General features: G+C 38.5%; 1 protein-coding gene across 2 annotated transcripts in view; it reads left to right on the forward strand.

Annotated features, from left to right (window-relative positions):
• Window positions 1-19,722, forward strand: part of LOC117409287 (collagen alpha-1(XVIII) chain-like) — a 109,899-nt gene that overhangs the window by 69,412 nt on the left and 20,765 nt on the right. For both annotated transcript variants that reach the window (XM_059032070.1, XM_034015107.3), the window contains 15 exons: window positions 3,090-3,628; window positions 7,870-7,953; window positions 8,361-8,411; window positions 11,555-11,669; window positions 12,684-12,767; window positions 13,282-13,394; window positions 13,673-13,690; window positions 14,418-14,615; window positions 14,798-14,824; window positions 15,217-15,279; window positions 16,137-16,211; window positions 16,646-16,696; window positions 16,876-17,031; window positions 17,297-17,359; window positions 17,935-17,979. In XM_059032070.1, the coding sequence (XP_058888053.1) occupies window positions 3,090-3,628; window positions 7,870-7,953; window positions 8,361-8,411; window positions 11,555-11,669; window positions 12,684-12,767; window positions 13,282-13,394; window positions 13,673-13,690; window positions 14,418-14,615; window positions 14,798-14,824; window positions 15,217-15,279; window positions 16,137-16,211; window positions 16,646-16,696; window positions 16,876-17,031; window positions 17,297-17,359; window positions 17,935-17,979 (1,682 nt within the window). The remainder of the gene's footprint in view (window positions 1-3,089; window positions 3,629-7,869; window positions 7,954-8,360; window positions 8,412-11,554; window positions 11,670-12,683; window positions 12,768-13,281; window positions 13,395-13,672; window positions 13,691-14,417; window positions 14,616-14,797; window positions 14,825-15,216; window positions 15,280-16,136; window positions 16,212-16,645; window positions 16,697-16,875; window positions 17,032-17,296; window positions 17,360-17,934; window positions 17,980-19,722) is intronic.

Genomic DNA, 19,722 nt, shown 5'->3' on the forward strand with positions numbered 1-19,722 from the left:
AAAGGAAAAAAACATGCATCAGCTGCTAAGCACCATCAAGCTAGAATCGTGGTATTCTGATAAAGTATATAAACTGTAATTTACAATAAAATCCATGTACTGTACATGAGATGTTTATTTTTTTTACCTTTGCAAAACAGAATCAATAATGCAATATTTTGGAAACATTTGGAAGAAATAAATGGCTATCGTCCAATTCAAAGTTGATCTTTTAGAAGTAATTTTTTAATTATATATTTATATTTTGGTAGATACAATATTATTGTCAACTACACTCTTCTTGTCATTCATAACTAACTCCATTGTTAAAAAAAGGAATGGACAATGGACCCTATTGTAGTCAAAACCAACAGTCCTTTTACCTGGTTTTGAATAAAAAAACTAGGAAATGGTGTAGGTGACAACATTCTGTAAAACTCCTTGGACACAACAAGCGATATAGCTGCTCCAGTAAGATAATAATTTCAAACCCCATTTCATTTCAACTTTTTTTTTTTACTTTTAAGGCTAACTAAATCACTTGCTGTCACTGTTTTGTCTGCAGTCATAAGCCACAGGATATTTGGGTTTCCTTTCTTTTTTTGAAGATAAAACCTTTTGATCCTAATCTTTTAGGTCTAAAGTGATTAATCCAGCTGATAAAGCACTAGCTAGCGCCAAACAAAAAAATTGTGATGTTGTCCGCACTTTTTTTTTGTCACTGATTTTAAAGTGTAATTCAAACGGAACCATATACTTGTATTCTAAAACATCGCCCCATTGCAAGCAGGTTTCATTCATGTTGGGCAAGACCATTGATCTGACGGAGGCTTCCGTATCCATGCTTTATGAGTAACGTCTCAAAAGTGACGACTGTCTGGAGAACAGATTCCCAGAGGTGACCATCACTAAGGAATAGTCACATACAATGCAACACCTTGTTAATCAGTGTCATTCTGGCAGCCTTTGTAGTTAGCAGAAAAAAAACAGCGTAACGCTTTCCACGAAGTAAGAGACGTGCTATTATATGATTCTTGAAATGCTTATGTAGTGCAAAGCACATGATCACCAGGATGTTGTATTACAAGGGCTAACTGTGTGATGAACGGGAGAAGAACTTGGGTACAATTTTTGGCAAAACCAGTGCATGTAAGCAGACTTCCAGAGGACGCATTACAATTTGTTTGTATCTAAAGTTATCCTATTTCATTAATTAGAACGGTTGTGCAGCTAGACAAGGAAGTCATGTACATGTTTGGCTGTGGCTGACATACCAGATGGAGAAGACCTTTAGATTTGGAGTTCACTAATGGGTATACCAGGAGCCCAGATAAAATAAAGTACTGGCTACTACTGAGAGTTGGTAAGTGTGTGGTTCCCAAGTTTCCTTCTAGAAAGGAAGGAAACTCCATATATAGTTGATCTGCATTACTGTTGAACTTCATTCAATCTGTGAAGCCTGCAATGCGTGAGAGACTAAAGGCACAAAAGATCTGATCTGGCCCTAGAGAAACAGATTGGAGACATTTTTCTTTCTCGTCTAATCCTGTATTGTAAAAACAGTCCATATTTTCTTCCTGTGAAAAGGGAAAACATGCCAAGTTGGCCTTCGTAGCTTGCTGAAGGAACATTTTGTGGTTAGATGGTATGTATGGCTTGAGCTTTTTGCAGAGGTTGTGTTGGGTTTTTTGTTTTAGACAAGATACTAGCGGTCATTTCTAAATTGATCAATGCAAATTAGCTTAATCACGAAGAGTGAGCCAGCATAATCAAGGAGATTGAAACCTGTTTTGAATCATACCTCATATTTCCTGGCATAAGACTAAAAGTTTGTTGGTAAACACTTGGCTTCCTGTCCCTGTTTACATTTTGTAGGTTTGTGGACCTCACCTGAGCTGGTATATTCCCAGTTCATCCTGCATATACTGTAGATCTCTTTATGAGTTCAGGTGGGGTTCTAAAGCCTACAGCACAGGACCATGTTGTGCCAGGTACTGTAAAGATGGGCTTCCATTGTGGAATACAGAGGATTCTGCAGAGAACCCAAAATGTACTTGTGACTGCTTAGGTAGAAATTGTTTCTTAATCTTGGTTAAAGAAAAACCATAGTGCTGAAGCGAAGCAGCTTTTCATGTTGCGGATTTGACAGTTGAAATGTTTTCAGTGCACGACGGGATAATTTCAGCCATCCAAAAATAACAGGGAGTGCCTGGTTTATACATTTTATCTGTAAACTCAGGGGAGAGTTTCTGTTTTCCCTGTGTCTCCACTCATAGCTGCTGTGTAGATTGGGGTCAGTCCGTTTATTTTAAATATATGAATGGGAACGGGGCTGTTTAACTCTCATCTGACGGAGGTCCTGCTTTTATTTGGGTTTCTTGCAGAAAAGTTGTTACTGTTGCAGCATGATTTCAGGTTTGAAGGGGTTAAGACTAAAACTGATACTGCACATTAATGAAGGCGATATTCTGGAAATACTTTGTGACATTTAATGATGGTTCTGTCCTGAGACTTTCCATTGTATATATTTCTTTCTCGTTTTCAATTCTCACACTCACATTTTGAAGCCCATTGGACTGGCTTTCTCAGGGAGTTGCTGAAAGATTAATTTCCATTCCAAGTTTCCCACGTTGGAGTTAGAAATGAGTTGTTTCAGAAGTTGTACAGGAGCATTTCTGTGTTTTAATGTATTTGTGTGTGGCTTCCTTTGCCACCAAACTAATGTTGATATTTTAATTTACTTTTTGGGCTTCTCCCCTTGCTCGTAAGTTTTAATGAGGTACTGTACCTTCCCCTCCCTGTCAAGGACCAATTTTAATTAATAACTACAGTAGATCTATTGCCAAAAATTGAAGCATAAATTGTTAAACGTTCAATGTAAGTTAATTCGTCTGGTGTGTACACAAGACAAGATCTACTGAGATTTTGACAAATCCTTATTTGGTGATTTGTTTGATTTCTCCTACATTTTTGTAGACTATCCCAATAACTTTTAAGAATACCGCCTTTGGCAGCATATCAACGACACATTGTACATAACTACACCTTCTTTTAAACAAAGGGGATTTTAAAGGATATATACTTAAGTCTTTTTTGTTTTTCTCTTTCAGATGATGTAGGTGTATCCCTACTCCAGTTGATAGGCGACCCGCCTCCGGAAGAGATCACCAAAATCTACGGTCCAGACAACAGCCCTGGCTATGTATTTGGCCCAGATGCCAACACAGGCCAGCTGGCTCGTGCTCACCTGCCCAGCCCTTTCTACCGGGACTTCTCGCTCCTCTTCCACCTGCAGCCAACCACCCACAAGGCAGGCGTGATCTTCTCTGTCACAGACCCCACACAGGCATCCATGTATGTGGGTGTAAAGCTGTCCGCCGTCCAAGCAGGCAAGCAGAAGGTCCTCTTCTACTACACAGAGCCAGGGTCCCAGACCTCCTACCAGGCGGCAGCCTTCAATGTTCCATCTCTAGCCAACCGCTGGACACGCTTCGCCATCAGCGTGGAGGGTGAAGAGGTGTTCTTCTTCTTGGATTGTGAGGAGTCTGAAGCAACACGTTTCGAGCGTTCACCTGACGAGATGGAGCTGGAAAGTGGAGCAGGGGTCTTTGTTGGTCAGGCTGGAGGAGCAGATCCAGACCGATTTGTGGTATGTGGGTTTCATTCTCTCTCGCTCTCTCCCTCCCTCTCTCCCAGCTTGTACCTTTATACTCGATTTAATGGTCAAAGTAGCCTCATCCACCACCAACTTCCAAAGTTAGTTTCTAAACATCTCTGATATAATATGGTCAGTGCATTACTTTTGAAGCTGTAGAAATGTTACATATACAGTACATTCATTTCCAGTTGATGTCTGTTGAAGTTCGTAAGATACTGGGGTGAACTACTTTTCAGTTGACCACAAAGGATCAATTTGTTCACTTCTTTCCCCTTCCTCTGTAAATCCAATTGCTAGCCTTTTTGACCTTTGCTGTGAGCTGTGAGAATGGTTGGTGACCTTCCATTCCCTGGTGGTACCACAGAAGAGGAAATGTCATGATGTGTCAAATGAACTGAAAAGGAAATTTTATTTTATTATACTTCACATCTGTGATGGTGACAATCCTAACCTTAGGCTTTAAAGATTCCCGGCAAGCTTTGAGAGAATGCACACTATCACTCACAGCAGAGCTTTGAATGGAACCACATTCCTATCCATTTGTATGTTAAAATCTCTCAGCACCTCGTGTTTTTGGGGGTGGTAGTGAAAGAAACATAATTCAGCTTGTAGAGTGAAGTAGTTTACCAGTTGTCATTGTTAAAAAGGTCACTCGTCATTTAGGGGTCTAAGAATTTCAATGGAAATGAGTTTGTATATTTCAAAGACCTCGGAGGTCTTTTGCTATCTGTGTCAACTTGCACAGAGTTTTAGTTTAAAGACTAAGATATAAAATTAATGAATGTCAGTAAAATCTGGCATACTGAAATGGCTCATTTGTACACACATAGTGGGAGATGTCCCAAAGATTCATTCCTTCTCTGAGGCCTTCTTATCCTTGATTATCAAGGAACTGGACTTGGAAGCATTCAGATTTCAAAGTGTTAATAATCAGCCAGACAAATGTTCATCCCGTTGTCATTTGCTTACAGTTGTTTATACTTCTGGTTACAACTTCCCTTCATTATAATGCAAACCTATGATTATCCCATGTACAGTACATGTAGTAAAACATGCTTATCTGAATGCTTGAGTTGGACAAGTTTAAACACAGCTCCATAACTTTAAACGATAAGGTAAAACCTATAGAAACCAAACAAATTTTACAACATCCGGGAAACCACCTGGATGGCATCAATCCCTTATTTTTCCAGGTGATTCCAGGATAAGCACTGAAGTGGGTGATTCATTCAGGGGGATTCCCCAGTGCTGTGCAATGCTTCCAGCATAGATAGGACGATCAATTCAACCCCCAAGCTAAGTAAAAAAAATGTTTCAGATAGTGATGAACACTGATGAAGACACTAGACAAAATGTTTGTCTGCTTAACCCTTTGCGGTCCATTTATTCAGCGCGTCTCAGGCGCGTCAGGTCCAGTTTATTTTCACATGCACAGTTTATTTTAGACGCGCTGTTTTAAAAGTTTTTTATCACAGTAAAACAGGTTTAAAAGGCACTGCATATCAACAGGACACTCAGTACTGCATCTCCAGCCCCGCCCCACCCCTTGTTCGCTGTATTTTTCACATACCTCTTCATAGTAGTGCATACCAATAAATCATCTCCTGATCACTCATTTTATCACCAAACTCCTCAATAATGTGATCCAAGTCATTATTGTATTACTATAACATCTCAAAAAGCTCTGCAAATGTCTGTGATATTCTTTGAGCACTGGATGCAGAAGCAGCTATCTTGTTTGTTTATGTCTGTGGTGCCAGGGGCTAAGTGTATTGCTCAGATCCGCCCCTTTTTTCTCGGCTCCTATCGGTCTCACTTGGCCATTGAATAGTTTTTTTTGGCTTTTTTCGGAGAAAAAACGACTAGAGACCTGTTTTTTACGTCTTTTTGATGATGTCGGACGGGGTCGGACATTGGACCGGAAAGGGAAAATTGCAACCTCGGACGAGGTACGACATAGGACCGCAAAGGGTTAAGTTTCTTACAAGTTTTACCTTAAACACCCATCCCAAAAAAGGGTCAACAGCTGGGCAAGCATTTCTGAGTGAAGGTTTTGAGTACAAAATAAATTGGATCCAAGAGAACTTTAGCTGTGTGTTAAGAATGTGGGTGAACTCTCTTTGTCTAGCCATATAGAATGTCTTTGTCTCTGTGTGCAAGAAAAAAAAAACTATTTTTATTTATTGTGTGATGCCATCCAAAGATGAAAGGAAACTAAGGTCACATTCTTTATCTAAGGCAGCATTCTTTATGTAAGCTGTTGATCAATTTAGCAAGTTAATGTGTTCAATTAAATCAGGAGTGGTCAGCTCTGGTCCATTTTCAATTCAAAAGAATACTGCTTAACTAGTGAAAATGAAATTATTCCAAGTCTTTAGAAACTGATGATTAAGGGTTACCTATAAAACCTGCTGGACTGTGGCTCTCCAGGACCAGGGTTGACCCACCCCTGATCTAAGGATTACCCTGTGTGGTGTTAAAACTTTGTAAGGAATTTGTGATCAGTTTTAGAAACAGACAAACTTACTATACCCTTTGTGCAACTAATAAGAGACTAACTTGCATTTCTCCTTAACTATTTTTCTGTTTTAAATGATGTTTCTTTTTTTCCTATTGGTAAGAAACTTTGTGATTTCCGTCTTTTATATACATGCCATTGTTTAAATGTTTGTATTCCCTTTTCATGTTATATAGATGCCTTATTAAAGAGCAACTTTGTCAGGGTATGAAATATCATAATTAACTAATGATTTATTATTCTTGTTTAGATTCACTTCGTATGTCATTTTCTGTTTGTCAACATCCTGGTTATTTTATTTTAAACTAACGCACAACTGTTGTCTAAGGGCTCTCAAACTGTAACCTTTAACTTGCCCCCCTGCAACACAGCCTCCAGAGGATGTTAGAAATGCCGCATTTGTTCTATGTTTTATTTCTTACTGATATTTGTCTTGCGTGCACTAGTGAGTGTGTAGCAGGGGGCAAGTTAACGCTGGTGCACCAGCTGAACCACATGTTTGAGAGACCACATGGGTGCTTTTTAAAAAGTGATATACAAAGTGATTTTACACAAGAAGAATACTGCACAATGTTTAAGATAACAGTGATGTTTAAGACACAGCATTAGGAATACAACATTTGTGAAGGTGTTTGACCCACAATAACAAGACCTGTATTGCCAGCACTACAGTATGCTATTTTTCAATACTGATGGGCAAATCAGTCTTTTATAGGATTGTGTTTTAAAGGAAATATTATTTTTGTTTTGTTTTGTTTTATGACCCTAAATGGCATCCACTTGTGCCCCTCACCAACTGGAGAAAGCTTCTGCTCAGCCTTCAGTTATCAGTTTAGTTCCCTCTTGGCCATTGTACCCAATGGAGAAGTTATTTTGAGAAACATCTACATACCACATGTGGGTTTTATATGCAAATGCCATTCTATAATGTATATCTTTGCAAGTGAAAAATGCTGAATGTATGCAAGTTATTCAAGTTTCAAAGACAGATGGTGGGGAGGGGGTGGAATGAGAGTGGGGGGGACACAAAGGCTCAATTAAACTGTTATAAAGAACCGTTAACAGTTTAGTGGGCATTGTATCCTGAACTCGGCCCAAAGCATTTTGGGAAAGAAAGGTCATGTCTGTGTTACCAGTGATACAATTTATACAAACTCATTTCTAGAGCTTCAGTAAGAATTCACTTTAAAACTAAAAGTGCTTCTTGTTTTTAATGAATTGATTGTGATAAATGTACAGCACATGGAATAATGATTGATGCATACTTTCCTGGCAAATGTGGCCATTACCCTAAAACATGGCTACCAAGAATGCTGCACCAACATCAAAAGATATTTTTGATAAATTCAAAACAGTTCCATTCTTCTAAATAATGGTTATTCTACGCATTTGACATTATTTTAGCATGGATCTGGCTCCTGTACTAAGATAAAAATGTCTCCACTTGGTACCATCATGTCCTTTAACATCCTAGATGTATGTCTGGCACATGAATGTGACATTGTGATGAAAACACACAATCAAGGGCAATCAAATAGTTTTGTTTATTCTTACCATTAACCATTTACTATGGCCTAATCAGGACCAGATATCGTTCATGCTCTACCCATATCTACTGGAACTATGACCTTTCTGGGGCCGCCTTCTGTAAATGGGCAATCTGGATGTCTGTACGCCACTTTCTGATTTATAGTGCCGCTTTCTCTGTTTTTAGGGTGTTATTGCTGAGCTCAGGGTAGTTGGAGATCCCAGAGCTGCTGAGAGACACTGTGATGAAGAGGGAGATGATTCTGATGCTGTAAGTATTTGTTAAATGTAATGTTTATTTATCTGACCTCCCAGAACTGGTATAAGGGGTCCAAAGTAATATAACACACACAGCAGCATCACAAATACAGCACATATTGCAGTAGGGTCATTCCAGACAATTTCTGGGTTTCCTCCATTTGTGGTTAGTACATACTGTACACCACTTGAATGAACGACCCAGAAGTCCAACTTCAAAAGCAACACATTAACATCAGAACTCGCATATTAATTGGTCAGTTGACGAATTTACATATCACTCAAACAAATTGGGATAGATTCTGTTGATCTAAATGGCAGCGAATGTTAATGTGGTACACATCTCTTCCATGGTCAGGTTTGGTAAAAGGATCACAGATTTTAGGTGTCAATGCTAACCACACTGTTTTCTTTTGACAGGCATCTGGTGATTTTGGAAGTGGATACGAGGAGAGACCTAAAATTGAAACGGTAACTATTTCCAAATGGGCAAGTTCTTAAAATGACTTCTACAGTTCCTATATGCTATATAAATGACCATACCCATGCTTGTTTGTGCTGTTTTGGCCCAAATAGAATATTTCACAACCTCTTGGTCAGCTGAGAGCCACCTCAAACCATTAAAACTTTACTTACCAAGAAATACATTTTGCAGTCTTTGTGCATTATAGGAATGGGCCACTAGTTCCACTTTACTGCTGTGATTGTGTAGATGCTGGCAGCAGTATAAACCACTTCCTTACAAGAAGCTGGTTGCAATTGTACTGGTTTATCAGCTCATATTTTACAAGACACTTGCAGTTCTTTCATTTGTAGATTACAGATCAGCAAGAGTGTCTATCTGTAGCCGTGCAGGTGGCAACAACATCTTAAAGTTGATTTTCAGGTTGTTTGCAGTTCAAATTTAGAAAACCTTAAAGGGGTTAGGATTAAATCTCTGGATGCTGTTAAGATCAGGTCTGTTGCTGGGAGCTGAGCCTTTATGTTGCAGGTTGAGCAAGGCTGATTCACATTGCCAAGCCAACAGATTAGTACCAAAACATCCTACACAGGTCTGTAAACCATTAATGTTAGCAAAAAGAATAAAGTGGAGGCTGGGATGTTTTCCAATATGCTAGATATTTTTCGATCAGCATTGAAATCATATTTTTATTATGCCCTTTGAACACCCCACACTATGTAATTAGTAATAAACTAGAATTCAGAGACATGCCTGGTGGAAAAAAAAACAAAAAAACACACATTGTGTCCTTAATTACAAGGAGCAACAGATGTATCTTTAGGCCACAGGGTGCAACTGTAATCCTGCTCAGTTAAAGGCGTTTTGAATATGTTGTAGTGGGATCAATGCTTTTTACATTAGCTTTTGAGCAGTTTTGACTTGCAGCAGGGGAAGGTTTGTGATCCAAGATCAGTCTTGATGTATTCTGTTGGCAAGCTGTAAGACAGAACCTCTCCAGGCTGAACCACCAGTCAATTACTGCTGCTTGTCTTGTAACCAGTATAATGTTCTAAAAGACAGTTTTAACGCTGTAGATTAAATTATGCTTTGCTGCATCTTCCTGGTACACAGTCGACAGTCTCTAGTGCATTTGCTGTATTCAGACTATTTAACCACTGGGATTGATTAGGTACCAGGAAGCATTGGCTTATACCTTGATTCTGTAGTATTGTTATCCCAATATCAACAAAACAAGCAACTAACCATAAATGTTTTGGGTATGTACTGTAAGTATGCATTAATTTGTATATGCATTCATTTGTGTATGCAATCCATGATAAATTGAGGATCAACAACAACAAAAAAAGAAAATTCTCTAGAATACCAATGTTTCGCTAATGCATTTACAACGTGCTATCAGTGTTCTAAACTTTATTTCATATACAAGTATTATTTAAGCAGGGCAGCTGCAGATGTTGTACTTTATTTTTAAAATGAAATTCCACTAAATAGCCACTTACTGTTTATATAAACTGCACTGTATGCTTGCAAATGGAGAACACATTGACTCGCTGACATTCTAAGCTTTGCTTTTTTTCAAGCTCAATGTTTGAGATTTTCTTTTTATAAGCGTAACAGCTGCCTGCTGAGTGATGTCGACTTTGTGTGAGGATGCTCTGCATATTTCTCTGATTTTAGGTTTTAAGTTTCTAATTAGACACTTCCCACACTGGAACATTAATTGGTAGTTTTATAGTTCCAAGTTCCCCACTTCCCACACATACCAACTGCAGCTGGATTTCAGTGGCTGGTGGCATTATACAGCTGACATTGAGAAGTTATCCCATTGATAGAGGTGGAGTTATAGTGTCACATTGGGCAGCAATATATTCATCATGAGAACATTTTAATAAGTACTTCCCAATTTGGAATTCTTTTCATTTTGTATTTGCAGTCATTCTGTATTTTCATCAAATCTTTAAGTCTTTGTTGAGGTGTAAGTCTTTGTTGAGGTGTATGACTTCGGGAGTTTCTCTTCAGTTCTAGTTTCCTGCCATAGACAAAAGCTTCATAGATTAGTCTCAGTATATATGTACACCAGATGTGTTTGATTTTATTATAAGTAACTGATTGAAACTAGTTATAGTTTAGTTTAAATAACTTCTAACTGTAATGGATTTCTTGTTAAAAGTATCACAGTTCAAGGGGAATCCAAGCACTAGTCAGTCATTAGGTGTACTCCATTACTGTTACTGTTGTGGGTATGCCACCTGAAAATCCATGATATGGGGTCCTTGGAAGTTACACTGCTAAGTTCTACCCTTTAATTTTAGATTTGGACCCCACTACAGCTGACATTCTTCACATAGATTTAGTGTTACTGCTTGCAGACCTGTTGTCAGTTGTAGGCACTTGATGTAAAACTAAGTGTGTGCTGTTGTGGAAGACATTCCAGTCTTTCATGAGGATGTGTGTTCCAATTTTCCTTTTGTTCAAGCTGGTTTGAGTGTAGTTTTGGAGTTTTAAAGTCTCCACCTGTTTTTTATTGCAGGGTTTATTTTGTTTTTATTGCACTGGAGGTTTAAATTAAAAGGTTTCTTTCTTTTTTTTGTTGATGGCTTTGGTTTTTATAGCCACCTACAGTGCAATGAGATGCACACGTTCTTACTTTCTAACATGTCACTTTAAGACATGATAAAATTCATTCATTGTGCAAAAAGACACTGTGAAGATTGTGAGTGGCTATTCAAATACTGAATTCAGTTTTTTCCTACTAGTAACTTTTGTTTTATTTTCTTTTTTGCCCAGATACTAAACTATTAGGATCATTTCTACATATCACTTAACATTGCATATAAAATATTGCTGAATGATTTTATCACAAAATAAATGGCAACAGTAAAAAATAATACAATTTAGGTTGAATGCATTGTTTAAAAAAAAAAAAAAAAAAAAAAAAAGAATCAAGAATTACTTAGCCCTAAAGATATTTCTCTTTCAGTCTATCTTTCTTCAGATCTTGCTATACAGGGAACCAAAAGAGTTTGACCTTTATGGTACTGTAGTGTATTTAATACAAAACAGTAACAAATTATGTAAACCGTTCAGCATTATGACTTAAAAATATTATTATTATGATGCACTTATTTATTTATTTAAATTTTAAACACAGGTGACACCTCCTGCCCAGAGACCATTGAAACAGCCCCCAGTGACAGCGCCCTCTACAGGAAGGAAGGAGAAGCTCTCACCTCAAACCATTGCTGAGACTGCTGGAAAGCAGATAGGTGCGTGAAGTCAATATGTCACTGTGATTGCTGCCCCCCCACCCACCACACTCATTGTGCTGTATTGTTTTTGTATACTTTTGCTTACTTTCTAAACTTAAAAGCAGAACAATGCTGTGCAAAAGTAATTACACTTTTATGTTTCTGCCAGAACTGGAAGCATTGGCTCAGTTCGTTATCTCCCTGAAGCATTGCTGTGTGAGGCTGTGAAATTAAATTTTGTACAGACATTACCGTATTCTGCGAAACCATACTGAGACTTTTTTGTTGTTGTTTGTTGCACATTTAAACGAACTATGAGCGCCCTCTTGTGGCATGTGCAGGGTATGGTTCATATTGCAGGAATTCTTAGCTGACCTTATTACTGAAATGCTGTTTCTATAAATACTTCATTTTTATTTATACAATAAAGCATATACAATATTTCATGCCTAGTCTACTAGAATGCCTGTTGATATTTTATAAAGCATTATGTGAGCAAGCTAACAAAAGGAAGAAACACACACAAAAAAAAAAAGTTTTGCTGTTTATATATTATGCATTGGCAAAAAGTTAAGTGGTGTATGTCTGTTCCAAGCATGGTGAGAGTGTAAAATGGACAAGGTTCCATAATTATCCTATGGTCTTTGTGTGGGGGTGTTCCATAGTAAAGGTATTTTCCATAAATCTATAGCCAGCTTGTGAAAAGAAATACCAGTACCATCACCCAAACCTGGCAAATCAAATGAAAGCATTGCACCGTGTCAGCAAGTTTCTGCACCGTAACCACTGCAGTTTGTGCTTTGGTTTCATTGTTTCGAGTCGGATAAACAGAACACGGTATGGTTCTCTGTGGGTAACTCAAGAAAAAGACTTGTATGTCTCGTGGTTATGTCTTCTGTCACTCGTTACCCATCTCATGTAAAAGTAAAATGCAAATATTTAAAAAAATAAACTACAGATGAAATCAAAAACACTATGCATGTGTATGCTTGCTGCTGTAACCTGTGTGGTTTCAATCTCTGTGCTTTTCAGTTGACTCTCAAACTCATTCTGAAGTGAAGTCCCAGCCAGGTGTCCCGGGTCAAGCTGGAAAGTTACAAAAATCTGACACAATGGGTAACTATTCATGACAAATATATGTTGCCAAACCACCACACTATACTGTATAAAAGTTCAGATTTAATTTTGAATTTGTATTTTTTTATTAGAAATGAATAAGTAAACACATAATATTTTCAAATGGCACCTTCTACGTTTATCTAAAATCATGCTAAATAATCAGTGATGAAATACAAAACAAGAGAACCAAAATATCAAGTAGGACTAACTTAGAACAGGTTCCTGTTTACTGTGGTGACCTGGGCAATATGCAGAAGAATGGAGACTCATGCACCAGTGTTCCCAATCATTGTGCCCCCTACCTGCCGCTCACGTACACCACAGCATGGTGGTCACCCGTCCAAATGCTAACCAGACCCAACGTTGTTAGCTTCTGAGATCTGAAGAGCCGCCTGTGTGGCTGTCGGCAATACTGAGAAATAAGATTCTGATGTTAAACACACCGAGTGTACATTTGACAGTACTTGCATTTAACCACATGGTACAATACGCAATGGTCTCTGTGGTGCAGGACCCAAAGGAGAGCGGGGGCAGAAAGGCGATCAAGGTGAAAGAGGGCCCCAGGGCGCAAAAGGAGAGAGTGTGGTGGCTGCAGGGGGCACTGCAGGACCTCGTGGTGAGAAGGTAAGAATATTTAAAAACTGAAGCCCTATTGACACAATGGTATTTTATGGTTGTCTTGTGATGGTCAATAATTGGCTCCAGCATTAAGATTGGAGTATGATCATTTAAGTTTTAATAATTTGGTATGCCTTAATTGATGGTCCTTGGTGTTGTGATTTATTTTCCATAGATTGACATGTAATTAAACACTAAAGAAATGTTTTGCAATAAATATCCATGGTCTATGATGTAAATTAGGTATTGAATTTCTGGGGTAAAAATATTTTTTTCTTTTTTAGGGAGAAAATGGCATGAAGGTAAGGCTGAAAGTAGTGTTTTGTATTGCTCATTAGCACTCAATCAAAAAACTGTACTGCCAAACCCCAAAATACCAGGGGAAAGTCCTTCACATTTGAGATGTGTACCTGCAGGAACAAAACATCAGAGAGACAATCGCACACTGGAAATATTGAGCAATTTGTTTTATTTTTTTGTATTTCTAATTACTCACACATAATGACAAGTGGAAGTATATAGTGTCCGCAGTGTATAGGGCAGTGGTGCACAACTCGGTCCTGGAGGGCCAGTGTCCCTGCAGGTTTTTATTGCAACCGCACCCTAAAGTGCTTTATTGGACCTTATTAGAAGCTTAATTGGTCCAATTAACTAATTAGGGTATGGTTAGAACAAAAACCAGGAGGGACACCGGCCCTCCATGACCTGAGTTGTGCATCACTGGCATAGTGCATCACCACAGTTTGTCACCTGTCATTTTTTCACTTACATTTCATTTGTTAATATTGCCACCTGCTGGTTAAAAACTGTGATAACTTTGATATTTATTCTTCCGTTAAAAAAAAAAATCATACATTTCATGGTTTATCAAATGCCTTGGGGAATATTTGAGAATTTTATTTTTACTTGGGGAGATGGGAAAAGGTTAAATTGCTTAGTGTTTAAAAAATGTGGGAAATATCTTTACCATTACCCTGCTTTTTTCTTATTTTTTTTTTTTTTTTGTCTAATGCCCTGTTTCGTTTCCAGGGAAGTGCTGGCTTTGGCTACCCCGGCAAGAAAGGAGACACCGGTGAACCTGGCCCCCCAGGACCTCCTGGTCCCCCCGGCCCGGCTGCGGAGCGGTTGGAGCGTGGAGACGGCAGTGTCGTGGAGCAGATAGTGGGAGCCAGAGGACCTCCTGGACCAGCAGGCCCACCGGGACCCTCAGGAGCAGACGGAGAGCCTGTGAGTCTGCCTCATCATACTGCGTGAAATAACTGTCAGAAATGAATATGACAACACACATTGTATTTACTGTGACGCTAACCAAATTTGACTGAAGGTTTTATTAGGATTTTTTTTTTTGTCCTTCATACTGTGGAATTGTCAGTTAACATAAATTCAATTTATTTATTTTGTTTCCATAGGGTGACCCTGGTGAAGATGGCATTGCAGTAAGTTTATTCATTTTATCTATCATGCAGTCTCTTGACCAAAGCTTTGAGAATCATAGTTTACCAGTTCAAATAGTGTAAGTTTTAAGGCCAGCACCTGAAATTACCTATCATGTCCCCCCTTTTTTTGTTGTGTTTTGTTGGAAAAAAAAAAGTGTGTTAAGAACATAGGGCACTGTGTTTGCCCACTTGCAATCTGCTGCAAAACTCATTGACCACTAAAGCATAGGTTTCACAAAACTGGCTGAAGGAAATGTTTGTCTTGAACGATTTTATGAGATAGTGAGTGGATATATTCGCGACCCTACCAAGCTTCACTCAAGTAGCCTGGAACAAGTTTGAATGTGTATTTTCAAATGGCTTATCGTTTTGTGCATTTGTTTTATTATCAGGGTCCTGCTGGCCCTCCTGGCTTTCCTGGAACTCCAGGGGACCCTGGTCAAAAGGGCGAGAAGGTAGGAATTCCACTTTCCTTTAGTTATTAAGTACATGGCTGTTTAAAACCACTTTAGGAAGGAGGGAGAGAGAGGAGTTGGTTGCTGTTTGACTATTTGCGCATGCAGTCACAGACAAACAGAATGTCAGTCGTGGACATTCTAGAATAGATTCAATTGTACAATTATATCTCTGACATACAATGTATCTACATTTTGACCTTGTTGAAATTATTTCTATGTCAAACATGTATTAAAGACCAGCTTTGTAGTATAGAAGGACTATCTGTTTAACATGTAATACAGCTTTGCATGGCCATTTGTGAAAAGACATTGTACAGATATTGTAAAATAATTGTGAATTCTAAAATACTGTGTATTTGTTTAAGGTTCTTTGGCCTGAATTCAGTACTTGCCACTCTAGTTGACTAATATTATGTAGGCTAGATCAGTGTGTCTTTATGTTAGTAAGCGCCAGCTCGTAAACATCAACTCTTGATTGAGTTTTGTATTGCTGATTGTACAGAGCAGGTTACATATGCATCTAAAACTGGAGAGCAGCTTCTGAACTCAGGGTAAAGCACCTTAACACAGACTACAAATAAATACAAAAGACAATATTTGAGTAATTGCAATAAGAACGACTCAGCATCATTAAAATGTAAGGGGGGGGGGGGGGGGGTGTAATTTGAATCTACCAACACGTTAAAGATTTTAATTTGGGAATCATGTATCCAGTTTTGCTGAAACGATGCATGAGTAATTGTTAGGAGAATGCTATTTTGCATCAGACCTATAGTATTTCATGGTACGGACACCTGCAATGTGTTCTCTTTGGTGGGTGGTTTGTGTGTTAATGACCTACCGTGTTTGAACAGGGTGACCCTGGTGAAGGCAAACCTGGACCAAGAGGACCCCCTGGCTTGCCAGGACCAGCGGCATCACGCTCAGAGGTACCGAAAAACACCAGCACACAATCTCAATTCCTTTTCATTCATTCTTTTTGAAGTCTTTTGAGTGGATCCCTTTTGCATGTTCATGAAGCCAAAGTGCATTACTTTGTATTAGAAATATATATTAGTACATTTGTCGTATGTAAAAAATACCACATTTGTTCTATGGTATGTCTTACTGATATGTTTCTTACATCCACTAGAGGCAGTGTTGCAGGAGGAAAGCTAAATGTTTAAACTGGTGTACGGGGCTTTAAGAGGTGACTGATGTGACAACAGAAAATGATACAAACTGAATCTAAGCAGAAGAATAATGCATTAGTTATATGAAGTTGCTCTTTAAATCGTGCATCAATAGTGTTTATGATGATAGATAAATCATTTTATCTCTGACACCTGGACTGATACAATTACTCTTCTCTTTTTTTATAAAGACCTTTTTTGATATGGAAGGTTCCGGATTCCCTGATCTGGACAGCATTCGGGTATGGTTGTTTCTCCTGATGTTTTGGTTGTTCTTGATACCTAGTCCTTGCAAAGCAACTGCCAAACCTTGTTTTGTTTTTCTAACAATGGCCATCTCAAGCATCTGTCTGACTTATCCATGACCAAACACACTAATAATAATCTAACAAATGATACAAGTATGTTTCTGTTTTTGTAGGGACCCCAAGGGCTTCCTGGTATTCCGGGCCCTCCTGGCCCTCCTGGCCCCCCTGCAGCCCCCAACCTGTCTTCTGGACACCAAGCTTCAATTGGGCCACCTGGACCAAGAGGGATTGATGGGAAGGATGGCATTCCTGGTGTTCAAGGGCCCCCAGTAAGTGCTGATGGGAGATGGGGTGTGTAACTTGAAATGCGGTGGGGATGTGCAGAGGTATAGGGGGTTTTGCACAAGCTTGGTATTGTATCATTTTTTATCTGAAACACTTCTCAGTATTGTGCAATTACAGGGTGCATATAGAGTAACTTGTAGTAACTAGTAATAAATAAGATGAATTACACGCCATTTACTATGGATTAAAAAAAATGTGTGTTTTCCAAGCCTCTTATATTTGATGATCTAAAGAAATGTTTTACTTCAGGGCCCCCCAGGTCCTCCAGGAAATAATGGCCAACCAGGACTGGTTGGACCCAGAGGAGAAAAGGTAAGCATTATTCAAACCCGCTTACTCATTTTCCAAGTCAGTTAGTCTTAATTGAAGAAAACATGTGTACTAGGTTCTAATTTTGCTATTCTGTTCTCTGTAGAGTTTGAGGTGGTACTAAATGTCACAAGGTTTTGCAGAGGAGAAACCATCATAAAACCAAGCAAAGTAGTATTTGGACCCATTTGTCCTGCAAATCCCCCAACTTTTTCATATAGAGTAATTGACCAACTTGGAAAATCACTATATAAACCTGGATTAACAAAAAAGTCTTACCAGTACCTTGTAACATAGAATAGATAGTTAGAATACTTTTTATTCAAGTTATAGCTCTGTTCAACGTGGCTGCCCTATTTCAACATGGCTGCTACCAGCAGCTGCTTCGTTATGCCAAACTGCATCTCTGGTAATACATTTTCAAAATAGCAAAGCGAAATGGTATACATGGTGTTTCGTTGCTGTTACAATGGACAGATTTCCCATCGCATGCAAACCAATCATTCAATTAGTATAGTTTAGCCTCCTATTCACATTGCTTTATACTTTCAGCTAAAGATGTTTCTTTTATACCCCAGGGTGATGCAGGCGATTTGGGACTTCCTGGAGCTGTTGGTGAAAAGGTGAGTGCTGGAATTGAAACCTGTCTTCATTTTCCTAAAAGGAATCAATACAGCTCACAAACATGTCTTTTCTCAACCACTGACCTGCCCCTGCAATACCTTGACCCTGGTGGATGGAAGAAATGCAGCCGTAAGAAAAGCCACCTTGAGCAAAAGTGATGCTCCTTACATACTTTGTGTTGGAGGCAGGCAAGCAGGCAGGTTAATGGTTACACTGTAGAGCATCATGAGTGCCTGTAAATTAGACATGTTTGAGATTTCTATTAAGCCCACTGCAGTGCTTTTATTGTTTAAAAAGTCACCAGGATGTGAGGTCTGAAACAGAAAATGAATCTAAACAACAAGACAAATATATAAGTTGAGATAGCTGTGATATTTCTGACCTGTACCAGCGTTCTCTTAACACATATTATTTACAGCAGAATTCTGGTACCCGATCATAGTAGCACAAGGGTCTTTCAGAAGTGCCAGTAGTTGCCTTTTTGTTCTACTGAACTGCACCTAGAGCTATTTACAGATTCCCTGTGCTGTTTCTTTTAAGTGAAAACCACTTGCTGTTTCCTTGTCCAAGCAGGTCACCTTTCCTCATGTTCCTCCTTACCTCTTAGAACTGCTGTCCTATTATTCCTCGTCTTCTTCCACTGGGGTGACTGGGTTCGAGGTACCAGGTTTTCTGCATGACGTGCTGTTGCATCGTGGCATAAATAGCGTGGTTTGAATATTGAATGACATAAAGTTGAAAAGCTTCCCGTCCTTTAAAAGAAAGGCAAAACATTTTAATGGTCACAACTTTTAAACAATCCTGAAAAGTTATTGTTTTTCCAGTTAACTCTGACTAGCGTGGTGTTTCCCTGATGAAACATATCCTACTCTAAAGCAAATTAATTTTGATGATTTAAATACATAAAAAGTTACATTTATTTGTTGTGTGTGACCTTTTTTTATTTTTTATAATTGAGAATTAGTTGCAAGAAACATTTCAGAGTACATTATCCCATGTACAGGGCATTAGTGTGGAGTAGTGGTTAGGGCTCTGGACTCTTGACCGGAGGGTCATGGGTTCAATCCCAGGTGGGGGCACTGCTGTTGTACCCTTGAGCAAGGTACTTTACCTAGATTGCTCCAGTAAAAACCCAACTGTATAAATGGGTAATTGTATGTAAAAAAAATAATGTGATATCTTGTAACAATTGTAAGTCGCCCTGGATAAGGGTGTCTGCTAAGAAATAAATAATAATAATAATAATAATAATAATAATAATAATAATAATAATAATAATAATAATAATAATAATGTTAACCCTTTGTCAGTGGTAATAATTAAGTTCACAGGGAAGAAGAAAAGGGGTGCAAATGTATCCCACACACACAAATGCGGTTAACTTAGAATTAAAATAAAAGAACGACACAAAACAGGTTTATATTATCATGTAAACTGTTCTGTATTGAATGAATGTTTTCAAGTGATAAGCATTTTCTAAATATGTGCAATCAGCAATAAATGCCTTTTTAAATGCCATAGACACAAAATATTGAAGTCATTTTTTAAAGTGAGTAAGTGGATTTAAGAAAATTATCCTTTTCTTCAATAAGTGTTATGTTTATTTTAAAATATGCAGGAAATCAGATCCCAGATACAGAACAATCAGATTCAAATTGTTTACAGGACATTAAATACCCTGTTGTACAGGGTGTTTCCACTCCCCTGTTCCTGGCACTTAACCAATAGTACAGGGACAACGT

This window comes from Acipenser ruthenus, chromosome 10 (genome assembly GCF_902713425.1).
Source record: "Acipenser ruthenus chromosome 10, fAciRut3.2 maternal haplotype, whole genome shotgun sequence".
In the NCBI taxonomy this organism is placed as follows: domain Eukaryota; kingdom Metazoa; phylum Chordata; class Actinopteri; order Acipenseriformes; family Acipenseridae; genus Acipenser; species Acipenser ruthenus.